The sequence below is a fragment of the Anser anser genome, assembly GCF_964211835.1.
Source record: "Anser anser genome assembly, chromosome: Z".
Lineage (NCBI taxonomy): Eukaryota > Metazoa > Chordata > Aves > Anseriformes > Anatidae > Anser > Anser anser.
In genome coordinates, this window is record NC_139723.1 from 47,297,244 (window position 1) to 47,317,616 (window position 20,373).

The 20,373-nt window shown below is 38.4% G+C and overlaps 1 protein-coding gene across 8 annotated transcripts in view; it reads left to right on the top strand.

The window, feature by feature from the left end:
- The first annotated feature begins 2,942 nt into the window (after positions 1-2,942).
- PRUNE2 (prune homolog 2 with BCH domain) overlaps positions 2,943-20,373 on the top strand; it is a 140,756-nt gene continuing 123,325 nt past the window's right edge. For all 8 annotated transcript variants that reach the window (XM_083816553.1, XM_083816554.1, XM_083816555.1 and 5 more), the window contains exon 1: positions 2,943-3,096. In XM_083816553.1, the coding sequence (XP_083672679.1) occupies positions 3,061-3,096 (36 nt within the window). In that variant the 5' untranslated portion in view covers positions 2,943-3,060. The remainder of the gene's footprint in view (positions 3,097-20,373) is intronic.

Below are 20,373 nucleotides of genomic sequence, written 5' to 3' on the forward strand. Positions count from 1 at the left end.
TCCCATATGGAATGAAATCCATCTCCGTTGTATGCCGGGAGAATAAATAAAATGGATATAAACCATAGAAACTATGGAAGACCATAAAAGCCTAAGTGAAACATTCATCTGGTTTGGTATTGCATAGTACTTATGAGGGTGTAAGGTTTTACTAAGGTACTTTTTATGCGATACAAATTACTTGATTACAAGTTACAGATTATCACACTTTTAGAAGACCCCATAGCCTAACGCACTCTCTTTCTTTGGAATCACTGGAGCTACAGTTTTTTGTTTTTTTTTTTTTTTAGGACACAGAAAAATGGTACTTCAAAGACATTATGTGTTCCTGCATGCTTTAATAATGGCTGAAATTAAAAACTGAACTTTTCCTTTGCTATGTGAATGGCAAACGATGCACTTCCAGACTGTGATCTCTCTCAGATGATGTTATTTGTGTTTACATATTCAGAAGCACAAAAAAGGACAAAGCAGGACTCATTGTTCTCAGTCTAACTATCTTCAGTGTGTGAAGAGGTATTGTAAATGTGCTAATGAACAAATGAAAATTCAGCATTGTTCAACAAGACTGTTTTCTAATAATTCAAATCTCTTAATGAGATATGGAGTAAATTCTCACTTTGGCACTTGTACACAATTCCCACTGATTTCAAAAGGAATTATGTTACACACATCAAGGGAAGAGCACCCCTTAGGAAGAGCTTCTGAAAGACTGTGAATTGATTCTTGTTTAGCTATTCCAGAAACATGAATGGATAAAATAATCTGTGTCCCAATTCATCTCTAATTTAAGCTTTGGTAAAGCAGAAGTAATTTAGTGGCTGCTAGTGGGGTAGAAAAGTGGAGAATCAGGCAGAGGAATTTCTAATTATGAAGCAGATAAAAACACTAGTTCTCTGCTCACGGTTTTGTACAATAGGATTTGAATAATTAATTATACAACACTAAATTCATATAATAATTATTGAGGTAGTTAAGTCATTTAAAATACAGTTGCAAAACACATATTTTACAGATACTTTCATTTTCCTTTCTCTTTTAAATTTCGTTTTACCCATGTAGCATTTTACTGATACTAACTGGCAAACACAGAGCTCAGACACATTCTGTTTTGTTTCAACACAACTGTACTGGGGCCATCTTTGGGTTGCCAGCATGTGGATCACAAAGAATCCACAGGGATCTAAATCTAGTGAAAGACCACCCTATCAGAGAATAAGTATAGATTTACTGACTATGCCCATAACCACGTACAGAGACACACTCACTGGATGTGTAAAGAAATAATTAGTCAAAACACTTTGTTTACAGTATACGGGAGTAAGTATGCTTGTTGATATGATGCATAAAAATACAAGTTTGCTACCTGTTTAGCAAATTCAGTTTCTTATTCTCCAGTTACGTGATGTCCAAAGTTTGCCTTCTGTAATCATATTTGTGTTAAATATGTATGCAGTAAAATGACTAAGGATTATTTTCCCAAACTTCAGTTTCCTGCTGTAGTAAGTTGGATATATGTATACGTTTTTAACTTACTTTGCAGACTTTCCTGAAGGGAAGTATATACTTGATTCCATTTTCACAGGACCATATTGATTTTTTACTTGGCAAAACATTTTTAGTCAACACCAACTCTGCATCTCAAAGTACACTGCAATTCCTGTATCGCAATCTCAATTTTTTTTATTTTATTTTTTTTCCCAATTTTCAATTGCATTTTCAATTTTACGTTACAAGTATTGAAAGACTTGTAATCTGTCAGGAGACCTACTCTTCTATAGAGTAATGAGAAAATCCAAATTCAGAGTCACTAAGTAATGTGTCTCAGAAAAAGAAATGTTCCAGTAAATACAGCAGATTATTTTTTTTCCCTGTAGAAAACTGTCATTTACAATATTATGTTTCATGTCATTTACACAGAGCGTCAGTCCACCCAAATATTTTAATGAAGATTTACCATTCTGTTTTAAATGATGATGATACAGATTAGGGTTTTTTTCCTATTCTCCAGAACACTTTGGTACAGGAGCATATGACTAGGCAGAGTGGACTGACCATGACAGGCAACTCGGTAATAGGATCTGCAAGATATCATGAGAGAATTAACAAATCAAATGGAAGTGAATTACACTCATAAGAAAGAGTTTGTTAGTAAGGAAGCACGAGCTTTTAGCTTTTGCAGTAATATTTGCAATGAGGTGGAATATAATACATGAGAGAAAAAAAATCCCAAGTCTTATTCTACTGAATTTATTAATAATTAGCCATTGCTAACTCCACAGTGAGGCACAGCTTGATAGGAATAATAAATCAGCACTGTTTTGGGTTAGTCATTTGTGGTTTGTAAAGCAGACACACCATTGAATACTACTGGTACGAGACCTTCGGAAGAAGCTGTGAATCATGTAATCACTTAGGTTGGAAAAGACCTCTAAGAACATCTGGTCCAGCCTTTAACCCGGCACTGCCAAGTCCACCACTAACCCACGTCACTAAGCACCGCATCTACACGTGTTTTGAAGACCTCCAGGGATGGTGACTCAACCACTTCCCTGGGCAGCCCGTTCCGATGCCTCACAGCCCTTTCAGTAAAGAAATTCTCCCGAACACCCAACCTAGACCTCCCCTGGTGCAACTTGAGGCTGTTTCCCACTTGTTGCTTGGGAGGAGGCTAGCCCCCACCCACTGCAGCCTCTTTGGAGATGCATGTGGAGAAAGATGGGGTCTCCCCCGGTCCTTCGCGGCTCGGCTCGGCTCGGCTCGGCTCGGCTCGGCTCGGAGCCGGGCTCCGAGGCCGAGGGCAGCGTGTCCGGCCGCCAGGTCTACCCGGTGCCCGTAGACAGCACCCCCCCCCGGCCCTAATTGCCGCGCGGCCTGACGTCACCACCCGCGGCGGGCGTGGCAGTGGGGGGCGTGGCCTCGGTGGGCGTGGCGGGGTGGGCGTGGCCGCGGGCGTGGGGCTGGCGGGAGCGCATCGCGGCGCGGCGCGGGGCTGCGGGGCGCGGAGCGGAGCGGAGCGGAGCGGGGCTGCGGGGCTCTGCCCGCCCGCCCGCACGCACCATGGAGGAGTTCCTGCAGCGCGCCCGCTGCCAGCTGGTGAGTCGCGGCAACGGGAGCCCCCTGGCCTGCCGGTCCGGGTGGGTGGGTGGGTGGCAGGGTGGGCAGGGAGCTCGCGACCTCAGCGCCGTGTGGGGCGCGTGTTGGGGATGGGGATGCCCTGATCGCTGCCGGCACTGTGATTATTGCTGAATAATGCCGGGGTGCGACGCTGGGATTGCGTGCTTGTTTGCAGGGAGTTCGGGATGCATCAAGTTGCGTGGTTGCACAGGGGAAGAATTATGCCAGAAGGCGCTGCAAAACTGACATTTCTGTGGCCTGAATGTATGGGACGAGTTTGGATAGCAAGACTTAACAGGAATCCGCAAGGGTGGTTAAAGACCGACTCCATAATTGAGTTTCAGCAGCTGTAGGTACTTAGTATCATGCTAGCAGGCGTGCAGGTTTATGTGTCCTGTTGTCGGATGACTCTTGGTGGGGCTGTGCAAAACTGCAGCATGTTTATCCTGCTTGCAGTGCCTGATAGTCTGGCCCCAAGTAGTGGGAGCTATTCTCCCCTCTATATACAGTGCAAAAGCGGGATGTTTTAAAGTCTGTTGTGGTCTCATGCCAGCTTGTTTCTAACTGTGAGGACTGGTACCCGTGCAAAACTCAGTTTCACAGTTGTTACCTTTCATGGGCTGCCTTTACTTCTGCCAGCCATCACATTTCTAGTAAGTAGGTACAATTACAGGACAAATTATAGGCTAGTAAGAAACCCTCCCTTGCTGCCAGTCTTTCCTTGTAGTTCTTGGGGCCTGGGACTCCTGTGCTTGCAGAGGTGGGTCCCCCATCCTCCGGAGAATTGCTTGTACGTAACAAAATGTACATAACTAAACTTCATTGTAGATAATTAGAATATCAGGGCCTTCCCTGTTTTATAGCTCTGTTATGAATCTTTGGAGACTGAGCAATTGTAAAACAAAGATCCCATTCTCCTATAGCCATCATGCTCTGTATGTAATATGTAAAAGAAAGTTTATTATACCATCTTTGGTTATCATACATATATTAGAAGTATTAGAGAATGAAGCCAATTTTTAGAGGAATGGTAAAGTAGAAGATAAAGTCCCTTGGTGGATCCGTTAATATTTAACTATGTTGGCATATGTAAAGGAGTAACATGAACTGTTTATCCTTGATCATATGTTGATTGTACGCCAGCTAAATTGTTTTACTATGTCTTTTTAGGAACTTGCAAAGAAAGCGTTTCCCTTACATTTTTATCTAAGCAGCATAAACTTCAGTAGTCCTGTTAAGAGATACTGCATAATGCAGTTATAAATACTTAATACATTTTCCCATTGGTATTTTGTATATTGCAACCTTTGAACTGAAGTTTTGATTTTGACAAGTTTTCTGCTTGAGTATATTGAAGGTGGCCTCACTTAATATTAGTAATAGAAATTGTTTTTCTTATGATAGCTGTCTTCTCTGCACCATAAGTAAACAGCAAGCGCTAAGAACAACTAAAAGTATGTACTGCATTAATCTTTCTGAATAGCTGTTGATAATCAGAAAGGAGTTGTCTAGAAAACTAGAACCTGAAGAAGTCCATGGACAGTAAAAAATATTATTTAATTTAGATGGTATGTAGAGAACTACAATTAAATAGCAGCAATTCCTGCAATGTGGGGCTTTCAAAAGAAATGTAAACATCTCTTTGTATCTCCTGAACTGTGGGAGAAGAATGCATGTTTTGGAGCAGTCTCCTCTACAGGAGGAGCACTGGGGGGGTCTTTCTGACCATGCTGTCTTCTTGTATGTGTGTGCCAAGTGTGGCTGGAATGAAGAAGAGGGATCTGGACATGAGAATGTTCAGTTCAGAAAAAATTTATAAGTCTTACAGGTCGACTTCAACTCACTGTTTTAGTTTGTACCACATGAGCATGAAGAATGCAATTCAGAGTAGCATTCTGCTGCAGAGAAGGCTCATGACACTTTTTCCTCCCTTTCTTGGTCAAGGCTTTTGTGGGAAATCTTTCTCTGCTGATAGAAGCTAGCAGTAGGCTGGGGCAAAGAAAGGGCTATGCCTAATTTGCTACCAATGTAAGGTAGTGCTGCGTGGGTAAATGGGTGGATGTCTCAGAACTGATGAGCTGCTGTGTGTCACCCTGCTACTGCAGCCCTACCTGCGGAAGACACTAAAGCCCTGCAATTATATCTCAGAACCTGGATGATGCCAGTCTTACAACATTAGTATTTCACACCATGGTTAGTCTTACTGGTACTAGTCTTAACTGATTGCAGTGTTCTGACTACATGAGTACTACTCAGCATGAGTACAGGAAAATGTTCTTTACTCATAAACAATAGCTACAGACTATGCCAGAAGAACAAATGCTCCAGACTATGCAGGGGAACCTATTACTGCAAGTGCTTCATCATTCATTTGGCTCTGGCTCCAGCTACAACATTAATCAAGGCTGTTTTTCTACATGGAGCAAATTCCAGCCTAGGAATATACAACAGAAAGGACTAAAACTTGTTGTTTTCTGAGACTCTTCCTCTTAACAGAGAGGAAAATTCTCTACATATTATAAAGTGAAGTCTCCATTAGGCTTTTCCTTCTCTAAAAGCAATTAATTTTGCTTTTATGACTTTCCATGTAATCACAGAATGTTTTCAGTAATTTTCAATATAGATTTTTAAACTTGCTATGTATAGTCTATGTAAAGTCAAGGAGAGAGAAGGTTGGAGCGCAGAACGTGGCAGAATATAAATAGTTGCTGCATTGATGTTTCCAGGTATTTGTGGTTCAGTCCTGCAAGTTTCTTGCAGTCTTTCCCAAGTATGGTAGAAATGTGAGAACAAGAGATACTAAGAGACCACAGGTCCTTCGCAACCAATGTTTTGTCTTGGCTAACAGAAGATTATGAGCAGTAGAATATACTTTTATTTGCTGTTTAGGCTTTGAAAGCTTAGCTCAAAATTTGTGTCTGAAATAATACATTAGCCACAGCTACAGCCAGTTGTCTAGGTTTGCTATTTGTTTGTTTTTAAAGTGCATTTATGCTTTGGCTTCTCACAAAATCCGAGACAGTGAGTTTTACCTTTTTATCACCTGCTCTGTGTGATAAGGAAAACCCCCTTTTGTTTGTTACACACCATCTACCTGACAGTTTTAATGGGTGTTCTGTGGTTCGTATGCTTTGAATAAGTACAAGTATTTTTTGTTCACTTTGTGATATTTAGTTAAATATTACCATACCTCTCTTTTCTTCTCCCAAAACATTTCCAAGCTAATGTTTTCTATTGTCTCTTCTTATGTGAGTACTGATCTATCGCTCTGATCATCCTTGTGGCCTCTCTCTGAAGATTTTGTAATTTTATTAACCCTTTGAAAGTTGTGGAGCCCAGAATTACCTGCAGTATGTAAGGCACAGTAGTATATACATATATACAGTAACGTAGCAATGTTTCAGGCTTTTTCCCTTTTCTTAAGAGTTCTTGATAGTCTACTTATTTATTTTACTGTCAGTAAGCAATTTTCTGATTCTTTTAGAGTATTATCCGCAGTGGATGCGTGATGCCTTTTCTGCTTAGTAATACCTAACTTAAAGCCCATCTGACTGTGTACCTAAATAAGTTAAAACACAGAGGTGGCTTTGTTTCCTTACATTCTTTATAATCTGCGCTTTTCAGATGTCATTTTCATTTACTATCTTATTGCCTAGTCCCTCAGTGTCATGAGTCCTTTTTGCAGCTCTTGTAAGCAGCTTTAGATTTGACTTTCCTGAATAATCTGGTATTGTCTGCAGTTTTTGTCACCTCATTATTTGCCTGCCTGACCTACTGGAATTATATTATTTATTATTTATGGATATGAAGAGTGGCACATATCCCATCATACATCCTTATAGAGAGTCCTTCACAGACATTTTCCTTCATTATAGAGAATTGACCTTACCTGTTCCTGCCCTCTTTTTCCATAACTTTTAGTTCTTTATTAACCCATGGGAGAATGTAACCCTCCCCGCCCCGCCCCCTCCCCCTTTCTTTGGGGATTTAGTTTCTTTACTAGCCTCTAGGAAGCTTGTCAGTAGCATTTCCGTAGAGCTAAGTACAATGCATTGACTACCCTGTTCTTATTTCATGCCTGTTGACTTATTCAAAGAACTTTAAAAGATTTTGTAGAAAAATGTCATGCTTCACAAAATCTCGTTGTCTCTTTCCCAGGATATTATGTTGTTGATATGTTTGACGGAAGATCAGTCTGTCTCTCTCTGGGTTAGACTGTTTCAGGCACAGCTAATCTCTCAAGTGGGAGAGGAGTGGCTGGTTGATCAATACATCATTTTGTATAATTCAGTTACAAAAATAGATCAAAAACGTAAGGTTTCAATGATGTAATTTCACAGTAATTGTCAGAATGTTTATCAGAATGTTAAAGGCAATTAAATAGAGAAGTAAAAATTCAGAAATTATTTCAATAGTCGTTATCTGATGTGAAATACTGTGTGCTGCATGAGTTAGCAAAGTTTGATTGTTTACAAGTATTTCCACATTCCTCACACAGTTTGCAGTGAAGCTGAACGACCGTGAGAAGGTAAATCAAAGGAGTCTGTCAAGAAAGAAACTGTAGGAATTAAAAAACAAAACATACAAACAGTACCAACAACAAAACCAGAATTCCCCTTGGAAGATGCTAAAACAATGGCAGGCAGCCAGTGCTTATTCCCTGGCCTTAGGTCTGTGCACATTGGAGAGCCTAATGCTTCATATCGTGGCTTCAGGGAAGTCAAAGAGGACAGAATGAGCCCTGGAAAGGGCTTAATGTGCAGATGATACTGATATACCCACACACTGCAGCAAACTGCTTCAAACTAGCAATTGAAAGATGGCCCTCCCTCTGCAGAGAATAGTAGATTAGCTGGGGAAATAATCTTTCCAAATGCTGTGTCATCTTCAGCAGTTAGCAGTACTTGGATAAAAAAAGAAGAGCCAAACAAACTTCAAGTTCTTTTAATCCCTTGCTGCTGTAAGAAAAGAAGCTATAATGCTAAACCGATGTTATAGCTGGCAGAATAATACGCGGTGCAAACAGAGTATTATGCCCCCAGAAATACCTGCCCAGAAAAAAAATTGACTGTGACTGGACATTTTCCAAAGTGAGGGCCAGACCTGTGACCAGGGAGATGCACATCAGAATTTCCTAAAAGTCTTCTACAGTACTGCTTTGATGGCTGTGAAAAATGAATTCTGTGTTTCTAAGTCAAAGAAGTTAAAAGAACAGTTACTGATGATGGCATGACTTGAACAGATTTATGTGACCATAGTTTGAAAACAAGCTGAGTCACTTACATGTTTATTCATATTGCCTTTTATCTGCCAATCTGGAGTTTTGTTATCAGTGATAGCTAGTGCTTACTTTGAAAAAAAAATATTGATTTTTACTGGAATGAGGTGGTGGCTTTATGGGAAAGAAATAACATCATAGAAGTGAATTGGAAGTTATTTTCATAGAAATTGTTAAATCTATCTAAACAAAGAGGTTAAAAAAAAAAAAGCTTTCACATATTAACTGAAGGAATCAAGTCTAACTCTCTTGTGTATCTTCTTTGCATTAGTCCAGCAGCACACAGAGGATTTGACTCCATTTAGCAGGACACTCAGAGTATGTATAGAATTAAGAGTATGGATGATGATAAATAAATAAAAAATTGCAAAAAGCTTGATAGAAGCTTAATAACAAGAAAATATTTCCTGAAAATGAGGTATTCTAGCTACAAGAGCAGTCTTCCAAAGAAAGAAGAGGAAGCCGCTTCTTAAAAGCAAACCAAAATAAACCTTGATTTGGATGAAAACTACTTTAAAAAACAGCCTACAGTTGTAAGGAAAATATACTGAATGATTTAATAGCTTTTTACAGTTCCAGTAAAGTCACGCAGACTACAAATACACAGCAGAAATTTTAGAAGTGAAAATGTTTTTCCTCATGGATTTTTTTTGCATTTGGAGGACAGAAATAATATATATTTTTTAAACAATAGTCTATTTTTCTCAGCTTTTATCCTTCTCTGGTGTAGTAATATCCTCTCATGTGTTACAAACACACACACAGAGACATTGGAAGTGGAAGAATAAAGCACATCTTAGTGAATTTTCATCGAAAGTGCTGAAGTACATCAGAACAATCAAGATGAGGCAAAATTCTATCCTGAATAACTTTCTGGGTGTTGAATCATTTGTATAGCTGACATATTATGCTCACTGTTCTGCACAGAGCTAAATCCCAAAGTCATCTCAGTGCTCTAAAAGTCAATTTACTAAGGTATTGTGCTACGCATATTTGTGTTGCTGTGGCATTAACCAGGATCCAATCTTGCTAGAAGCTAAGCAAATACATTGTAAACATTCAGTCTCTATTTTAAAGAGTCCATAAAGTAAGTTGGAAGCCTGAAGGAGGAAGCAGAGAAATCCAGGGCAGTAGCAGGTTGGTAATATGTAGGTGTGACAATGTTCACATATCCTAACCTATTTGTTCGTGTTTTGTCCAAGAGCATCTTTGAGTGAGAGTTTGAAAAAGGAAGATGGTAGGGAAATGTGTCTTTAAGTGTGGGGACAGCATGGGAGGAAACAAGAAGGTCTGATTCCTCTTTGTTATTGACCAACTGGAGATAAAAATTAACATTTCATTGTTGAATAGGAGATGGTAGATGAAGCAGAGGAAGGTTTATAAAGGTTAGAAAATGTAGTTTAGAGAGTCTACTCAAAGTGGCAGACCAAGGAGATCTGGCGGTAGAGGCATGCATGGCTAGAGCCAATATGGTGGCTCTGGGGAAAGATGTTTCACAGCAGGGTTCTGGGAGCTGCCAGAGTGCCTTTGCTGGAGCCAAAGAGCACTTCTGTGATTAAACGACCAGGTAACGACAGCCCAAGTGTCAGCTCTGAGGGGAGACAGGAGAGGTAGATCAGAAAGAAAACCTGCAGGATGTGGCAATAGGCAGGATGGGAGCCGGGGTATGTGTGTGTCTAAACTGATCGTGGCACCAAGATGGTGGGCCTGGGTGATGGGCACCACAGTTTTGTTACTCCCTATATGTTTATGTACGTCCGTGTGAGAGAGTGGTGGAGAAAAGGGGAAAGGGGTGAAAGCTCTGCTTGAGCCATGCCAAGTTTGAGTTTATGGTGAGGTTCTGGTGTGGAGAAAGTGTGGGATTTTGAAAGGGTCAGGCCCTGGTCAGAACCAAAACCCTGCTTGTCATCCTGCAGTTCTGGGGGTGGTCAGATTCAGTGCTTCAGCGACTTGGTAACATTCTGGTGTTGTTCTTTTTCTCCAAAGAAGATGGCCTGGTGCCAGCAGGTCCTTAACAACCAGAATGACATCACTTGCTCTAATGAGATGCTAATAGATTGCAGCATGGTAAGGACGGTGGACTGGCAGTGAGAAGGTTAGGAACAAATCAGAGACGAGTGACATCTTGATGATGTCAGATGGTTATCCTTCCTTGTTTGTGGTGTCATTTGACAATAAGGGAACACGGTGTAATAGACCTAATAGATCTGATGTGCTGGCCCAGTTCCATTTTGCGCAGTCATAACCTGCTTTTGTAAAATCCCCTCAAGCCTCAATTTATCAGTCTTAGGCCTCCTTACGTCAACGACTGTCTAGAGTACAGTGTAATTTTGCAGTATAATTGTTTGATATGACTTACCTGTTTTGTACTCTTCGGAAATTCTGCTAGATTTTGGTAGCAATAATTATATTTATCCCTTTTCATAATTGACACAGTTCTGATTCTGTTTTAAGTCTTCTATGTGGAAGTGGCTATGTGTACAGCACCTGACACAGACTAGCCAAGTTAGCTGTTGAACCAGCCTTTGACTGAGTGACAGACCATCACACTGGAGTGACCTTTTCCCTAATGGTTAATCTTATTGTACAATGATTACATTGTGATACAGAACATATGAATTATTGTAGTTAATAAATACTTATTTGCTTTTTTTTTTTTTAATAGCGACTGAAAAAGTCATGAGCAAAGTTGAGTTCTTTCAAGGAAGAAGAAACATCTGAAATGTTTCTTCAGATTCTACCATGACTCACAGAAATAAGTGGAGACACAATCTAGCTGCCTCTAGTGGTGGCAGAGAAGGGAGATTCTGCATGATGAACCTTGTATACTGTTCAGCAGTCATTGGGTTAGCAGGAAGAGAACTCTTTTTTTTTTTTTTTTGTGAGAAGCAGAATTACTCTGTTTGGAGTATATTTGACTTTTCAGAGAAGCAGCAACAAATGGTAAACTTTAAAACACTTGGAGGCCTAAATATAGACAGTTGGCAAGTGATCAGTTGACTGCTTCAGCAGACTTTACTTAACAAGGGTTTTAACACTCAGTCAAAGTCATTTGCAGGCATGGCAGGATTACAGCTGAGTCAGAAGGAACATAGTGATAGGTTAACTTTTTAGAAAAGTACACTTCTATTTTTCGGTAGTGCATGTATGCAGTCCACAGAAACTTTATGTTTATTTAACTAGTTTTGTCACATGTAAATCTATTTGAGACTTTATCTTGAGCGTTCATATACCCAGAAGAGCAAATGGCCTTACATGGTTTCAGAGTGTGTTGTGCATTTAAGAGGTTTATGTCTGTATGAAATTTTGGAAAGGTTAGCCTGCTAGGTTCCTATATGTTTTTTATACATTTGAGGTAGATAGTCCTACCAAGTTGAAAGAACACGAATGATTTCAAAAACAGTTTCACTTCTGGCTTGTCTGTTTTGGTATTAGTTTTTGTGTTGCCTCGAGTTTTTTGATCATTTAATGCAGCAAGCATAAAAATGAAAAATATCCATCTAGTTGAAAGAACCGTCAAAGTTCTTTCAAAAGAGAGAAAAAAACGTCAAAACAAAGCAAATTCCTTATTTCTTCTCCCCTGTCTCTCCCCCTCCCCCCCCCCCCCCCCCCCCTTTTTTTTTTGGTACAGATTGACTTAGCTATCTCTTTTTAACTTAGTTGGAGCAATAGCTGAAATAGTAGTTATGGTAATTTTTTCATTAGCAAAAATATTGTAATTCAAGTTTACCATATTCACAGACTTTTTTTTTACTTTTTTTTTTTTTTCCTGAGGGGCTAGACACGCAAACTCATATAAAAACAGTTAGCTTTGTGCAGCTTTCTGGAATCTGTTCCATTCTTTGAGAATTTGATGTACACTAGAACTTCAGCATTGGCAGTTTTAGGAAGAAAAAGAAAAGGCAGTGGCATCATTTATTTTTTTGGAAATGTGATATAACTGTGGAAACAGCTTTAAAGCATTCATTCCAGATATGAGACAGTAGTGCAGCTTGGAGTTCTAGTCTTTCATCTCCAGAGACATGGACTCATATCCTGTTTTAGATCACATGTGAAAACGAGTTAAGTGGTCTAATCTTGGAAACTATTTGTTCACCTCTCAAAATCACTGCACAGTTTTCAATTGACAACTCTTTTTGCAAATTATAATGCAAGTGGTAGAAGAATTTCTAAGCTTGAGTCTGAAGTATTTTGGTTGATCTGTTTTACAAAGTTTGCAGAACAGCTATTTGAGCCTGTCTCAATATCAAAGTGTTGAACCTTCCTTTGAAACAAAACAAAAACCCCATCAACTTAACAGCTCCTCCTGCTGTGCGAGAAATGGGTCAGTTACAGTCTCATCACTTGAAAAAAAAATTTACAGATTCTAAATAAAATACAAATTACAGTTAACAGAGAAAATGAATTGTTCTAAAGAAATATTTTTAGTTAAGTGTAGGTAAGTATGAAGACTATGAAGTCTGCTTGACTGAAAATGCTGAGATCTTGATTTCTGGAAATTGAAGAAGTTAAAGTATGTGACTTACTTGATATGGAAATAGTTTATATGTCATTTCTGTATTCTATATCTATGTCCATATAAAATAATTCAAAAGTGTCTCTTTACCAAAATGTCTGTGGTGGTACAAACCATTGTTTAAGAAAACTTTCAGGCTTTTTATTGAATTTTTTGTTTTGGTTTGTTTTCTTGTAGAACTTGTAGAACTAATTTGAGACCATATTCTTGCCTTGCAACTTTTCTTTTAGGGTGGGAATTTAAATTCTTCTCTGTGTTACAGTGGTCAAAATAAGAAGTAATTGCAATTGTGATAGCATTTAGTTTGTACTGTAAAAGCAAGAGGGGCTGTTTTCAGTATGCTAAAATCAAACACTGAATTTAAAAATGCTCTGTTTTCTTGCTCACGTTTATAGCAGATGAGTTTAAATTGTGCTTTCTGGTTCTCCTCAATTTCGTACCTTTTAGAGATGGAAAAGGAATGAAATACTTACTTTTCTATTCCCTTTTCCCTCTGTTTTCTCCGTTCTTTTTCTCTTTTCTGTACTACCAGTAGCATATTCAATGATCAGAACCATAATATTGCAATATGGCCTTCAGGAGTAGGGGCATACATACCAATGTATGTGAAACTAATATAGTCTCACAGTAAATTTCAACAATGTCACTAATTTGTAGTACAAGTACTTTGTGATTTTCTGTAACCGCTTGTAATATTGCACATTGTCTTTTCCATGCCAGCAAATGAAGTAGATTGGTTCTTCTGAGCATTTTACAATGTTTAGGATAGATTGACCTTTTGGCATATGAACTGCCATTTTCTCTTCGACCTTACAACTTGCTGTCCATTGTGAGATAACCAGACAGCTTTTCTTGTCTGCCTGTAAGGTTATTTCTCTTTGCATCTCATTGTGCTGGAAAATAAGCAGGATTCTAAACAAGATGTGAAATTATATTCTAAATTTTTTAGCCCTGCTTAATTACATGTATCCTCCACTAAGTGCTTAATCATTTACCTTCTAAGCTAGTTAAATATACATTTTAATTCTTTGCACATCTCTGTTTTTCACAGCTTATATTGGTGCTGTTTGATACTGTGGAAAAAGCAACTTAGTAGCTGTATTAAGTAATGATTAAAATCTAGCTTCTTTCCTCCTAAACAGATAATGATTACTGATATTGAATTAACATTTGTCTAAAAGAGCAACAATGATTCTTTGCTTCCATAAATCAGAAGTGGTTATACAAATAAAGTTCACAGGTTGTCTAGAAACAAATAATTCTGCTAAAGAAATGTTGGGTTTATGGCAGAAAGCAGGAATAACCCAGGACTATTTCACAGCATTGTTTTGAGCTGTAGCAGCAATCCTGTGGTGCAGTAACAGAAGTTACAGTTGGAGTACTTTCCATCGTTTGTTCTGCCCAATTTGAAAGGTTAAAAGGTGATAGAGTAGATAGCATTCAAGGCATTGTAAGGTGAAAATATCTCTTAGGCACATGAAAATACCTGTTACTGACTTACTGCATTGTGAGAGCAATGGATGCTTTTAAGAACAGGCTTGGATTTTAATGTTTACAGTGAAAGTGACTGCATAGATCCTTTAGGTAGGGAGCATCAGCAAAAGAAGAAAAGCCAAGATAGAGGAAACTTGAAGGAAGGTGTAGTGACTGAATATGGCCGTACAATCGTATAACCATCTGTACCAGTTTTCACTTAGCCCCATATTGCTAAAATAGCACTTTCATCTAGCTTGTGCTCTCGCGCTGTCACTTGCATGCACAGAGAACAAGCACTCTTTCTCTGTAAGTGGGTTAATGGACAAGGGAGCCCCTGGACAGTGTTCTGTGCCTTAAATGCCTAAACCCAGCGACAGTGCAAGGCTGTTTTTTTTTTTTTTCTGAAATCCCACTGAACCAGCTGGGGATAGTGTTGTGTGTGTCCATGCTGGTGAACATATGTGCACTTGCATGCATGCTGTTGTGCAGCTTCCAACAGGCGCAACTGAAGTCAAAGTTGGGTGATGCACAAGGATTTAGCATGGTGTATTTTCCACTCATCTCTAGGAAGGCTTCTTCTAAAATGTGTTGAGGTGTGCAGCAAAATTCCTGAGGGGCCAGAGAAGATCTTGCAGAATAAGGCTGGTCTGGATGGCATCTTTCATAAGTATGAGAAATACTGTCCTCTTAAGGAAGTTCACACATCTAAAGAAAGGGGAAACTTGACATTCCTTATGCCCTCATTGTCTGCAATAGCTTTTACATTTCTGACAAAACCTGTTTAAGATGTAAGGTACTCTTAACGCTCTATTTTCGCTTTGATTTGAAGGAGAACTTCTAGCTCTTCCTTTGAAACTAAAAGAAATCTGGGAACATAAGTAAGCACATTTTTGCAAGCTTTAATAAAAATCTGAAATAGGTTTGTTCTTTGATACAGTCATAATTTGACTCTTACTAATATTCAGCCTTGAAAATATACATCAGTATGTCATTAACAGATATAATCAGAATATCACAGATTCTTGAGAATGTATTAAAAGTAAACAGACTGTCGTTTTTAACAGGAAACAGAGGCTAAGCTTCGTCCCCCAGAGATGCTGGCAGAATCCACAGCTGCAGTAAACAGAACAGGTGACTGGATGTCACCGACACTGTGCACAGCTATAGCAGAAAGATCATTCATCTTCCAGTTAAGAAGATTTAGCCCTCACAATAAGCTATTCATCTATGACAATCTAGAGAAGCTAAGGAGTGGCATGCTTTCTAATTCAAGTATGCTTGTTTTTTTCTTTGAGCAACAAGTCATTGTGCTTGTTTTGAGGACCCCTTAACACATTTCTGAATGTTTAGAAAGTAACCCATTATTGTGATAATTGAGTGTGAGTTAGATTGATAGGTGAAAGGAAAGAGCATGTTGTGTACACTGAGAGTTAGAAACCACTGCTTTAGTAAGAAGAATAACCAAAAGTGTGTGTAAGAGTAGTTAACACCTAGTGCAAGGGAATTTTCTTGGGGTTTCTGCATCTTTACAGAATATTTGGGTACTTAGAAGCCCTGTTGTATCCCTGTGCATTAATACCAAATACTATTTTGAACATGGTTGTGGTCTGACACTTTTAAGTTGGAATAGGTTGGGAGAAATCGTGGAACTTTATTTGGAATAGTTGGCAAGTTAGAAATACAGGTCAAAGCCAAGGACTGAAAACCACAAAAAGGAAAAAGGAGAAAAGTGAGAATTGGTGTGATAATATGAAGGATTTATTTACTGAATGCAGAAATGTCCCATTTACTTCTTGGTCCTCTCAAGAATCTAAATAAACTGTGAAAGGCTGCCTTGAAAATTTCCTCCTTTCCCTATGCTTGCACACTCTGTCTATAATTTTTAGTTTCTATTGTTAGAGAGAGATTAATTTCAGGATCCCAGCTTTATATAATTGCCAACATTTCTGAGGGCATTTAATTAACGTAAATCAACATGCATAAAGTTTAAAATAGCTCAAACCCACTGAGCTTTAGTAAGTAGGTCTTTTTTTTTTCTTCTGAGCCTTTACAAATGCAGCTATGGATAGCTGTGCTGGGAGGCCAGAGAGAAATACAAATAAAAGGAGCAAATTGTCATTTGGAAATAGGAGGGTGTTTCCAAGCACAAAGACAGGTGTTTTCCCCTCCCTCTCCTCTTTGTTGGTGGTAGCTTCTGCCACTGCACTGCCTGTAAGAGGAGGGGTTTTCTATTTGCTATGAAGAAGGCTATGCTGAGACATGAGTTATTTCTAATTTTGACAGGTTGTTCTGTCATCCAACACCTAATGCTAAAGCTATCTAGTCTCTGTCGTAAAACACCTCTCTTGTAAGTGCATCTTTTGAAGTGTCTCTGGAGTACAGGTATCAGCAAGTCTGATTTTAGCTCTTTATCATCTGCTCTTTAATTGCAGAGATTAGAACCAAATCCTTGAATTGGTGTTGCTATCAGCGGGGAGAAAAAGGAAGAGACAGAACAGACATAGGATGTATTCTTTTTATTTACAGCTGGTAGTTTAAATGTGCTCAGTAAGTCAAATGTGATGTCTTCTGTTCCTGTCCTCAGGCCTGCATACCAGCAAATCAGGAGAAGGGTGGGAATTGAGTTGTCTTTAATTAGTTCTGGTTCTACAGTGCTGGTAATGAGGACAACCAGAGCAAACGTAGAGGGCCTGACCATATACCTTGCAATCTTTGAGGTGGGGATGGAAAACAGGATCCTTTGCTGTTTGTACACAGCTTCTATGTGGAATGTTAATTCCTAAGCAATTATGCCTTGTATTGAAAGCTTTATAAACTTATAGGGCAGTAGTTCTCTTATATTCCAGAATATTAAATAGCGTCTGGAGGATACACAGACGCTCTGTTCCTCTGAGCGTAACCACCTTATGTACCTGAGAATGTACATGCACATACCTATCCCTAGATGTGAAGGGTTCATAGGTCATACCTCTGGGCACATCTGCATCCATAATTTAACAGTCTTTGCCTTTTGACTCCACAGTAAAACTGCTCTTCGTAGAGGTTACTGTAACATCACGTCATTACAAATATGTTAGGTTAGTTTCTTTTCTTCACAGTAATCTATATATCCTCTAAACCATAAAATGTGGGAATATTTTAAAATAGTGAAGGACATTTAGAAATTTAAAGTTACGTCAATATTTTCAATAATCTGGAGATGGAAGCTTGGCTAAATAATCATTCATACAGTAAAGTTCAAAGAAAGGACAAAGTTTGTTGTTTTTCTTCTACCAAGAGCAATAATAAGAAATTGAGTAAGTAGTTTGCCTTATTATTTCCACTAGCACAGCTTAGTGCTCTCTGACACAAGCAAAAATGTTTTGAAGGAAGTAGAAGAGTTTTACTATGTTTCTCCTAGAAAGCTGCTAAGCTTCATGCTGTTTCTGCAACTTTTCTTTTATTTGAGGTTCAGTTTGAGCTGTAATCGGTATTAGCGTCAGGTCTGTGGTGTTTGGAGAGTCAGTTGCACTTATGTTATATTAAAAAAAAAAAAAAAGGCACTTACATTCCTGGGAAATTGTTACCATACAGCTATGCTTAGTTCAGACAGAATTTCTGAAATGTGTTGCTTCCCCCCCCAGCATTTTCCTCCCTTGTCTTTCAGAGAATATATGTGGAGTCTCTGCTAATTTAATTTTTGGCTACTGACTGTCATTAGTATTGTTTAGCCAGGATGGATGAAGGACAGGGATGGTATCTGTCTTCTGTGTCCTGCAATTTAGAAAGTATTCAGACCCCCAGATCTGATTGTCTTTTTTTTTTTTTTCTTTTCTGGGAGTTACATATTAATTAAGAGATTGTCATTTCAATATTTTCTATGTTTTTTGAACGTTTTTTTATGCTGAAGCATACCTGAAAAGAGAATACCATTCATGAGGAGCAGCTTGGTGTAGATTTCATTTAACTGCTATAAACTTCCCCCTTGTCATTACTCACGCTATTAATGTTAAGCACTACTATACTTTGTATATTAACTGACTTCACAGACAGCCTGAAATCAAAGTAAAAAGTATCGGTTTCTCTTGCTAATGTTAACTTAAGCATGCTAAGCAGCCCAAATGCTTCACAATATACACTTCATAGCAAAACAGGTATTTTATGCCATGCTTGTGTTAAAGCATGTGTTTATGTTGCTATGTATATATCTTACACACTATTTTTAATGAAACAAATATAAATTAAACTTTCTAATTTTATTTTAATTGGAACACTAAGATACAGTAATTGTTAGCATCATGGTTCCTCAAAGTAACAGCAGTCATTACAATGTATTTGTAATGCTGGCTTTAAAATCACAGGAATGCTACATTCATATGACTTCCACATGGGGATGTGGATCTCCTTTGATAACCTTAATAGTCTGTTTTTGTGAGTAGACCTCATTCTCCAAATTTGATTCTCATGTATTTCTCTGCCAGTAATAGATGACTCCAATCACAAAGTCTCTGCAGTTTGGTCCTTGTATAAATTTAAACAGCTGACTGATCTGTTTGAGTGATCAGATAGTGGAATATCTCAAATCTTTTCTAAGTCAGTGTGTTTGTTCAAGACCTGACTTTTTTTTTTTTTTTTAATTCTGAAGTGGAAAGTATATGTTGGTATTTATATATATGAACTCCATCTAAAGCCAGAGATGAAATGTTCATATAAGACCGTATAAAAATATTTTGCCACTATAGCTTATGAGCTCCTCTTTGACTGATCCGGAGAAAAAATACAGTTCTTACTTAGCTGTTAAAAGAAAGGAAAGAATTATGCCCTGTTTCTTTTTAATAGACTTTCCTAATTCCATTAATGCTGAACAGATATCCTTTCAACAGCAATGCATGCCCTGCACATGCTTCCCATATAAGGGAAGGAAAGCTACGCATAGTTACTCCTCTTGTTCTTTCAGTTTAAAATACTTATTCTATGTAAAATGCTGTGTAATGGTGTTCTGATCTGCTGAGTTTTATGTAATTAACTAAGCAGAAATCATGAGCTAAAGAAATAGTAGACTGAGAACAGAGAGTGACCTTCCAATGTACTGCCATGAAATCATCAGCAGTTTCTAATTTAAAGTGTATTACCACTGTTCCTGTTCTGACAAGTGTCTAACTGGATGCTTGTCAATACTTCCAAGGGTGATGGATGTTTGTTTATTTTTTGAACACCTTGAGTACGAAAGAATTCTGGTTCATTTGTTGCAGCATTCTCATAATTAGGAGCACAGGAATTATCTTACTGGTACATACTGAATGTCCATTAGATGGAGTATGTTGTGTTGCCGGTTACTGATGTATGGTTTAATTACAAGCACACTCTAAATGCCCTATCAGTGTTCTTACACTGCGCAAGTAGTAAGTGTGGGTCTGGCTGCTGCATCAGGTATTTTGGCTTGCATTGATCTCTTTCATATACCTCATTTTTTTGTTTGCTTGTCTATTACTTTAATTTTTATTTATTCATTTATTTAGATTTAAGAACTTCTTTCTGTGCAAGAGATGGTCTATGAGGGTTGTTCTGCTCTCTGATTTTTTTGCTCCAGAATCACTTTGTAAGTTTAGAGCTCCATTATTTTGTGGATTTAAGGTATCAGCCTGAGAGGAAGCAGATTGTTCTTTGATAGCTTACATTTCTCCTCTTACCTTTGGACCCTTTGTTCTCAACTACAGCAGACAGAGAAATCAATGGATGCTGCTTTTTCTAACAGTGTCTTCTTCAGTTGAAAACCTAGAGCTTGAAGGTTCAGGAAAATCAAGCAAATCCCCGTGTGGGGTAGGCTGAAGATACCAGTATTCTCCATAAATGAGAAGTACATCATACTGCATTAAATAAAAAAAGTTACTGTTGATCTCATTGGAAACTGCCAATTAAAAATTACAGTTGAAATATCAATGTAATTATTTTGTTTGTCATAATCATATATTTTTTCCAAAATACTTGTTGTCTTTTGAATTAGCTA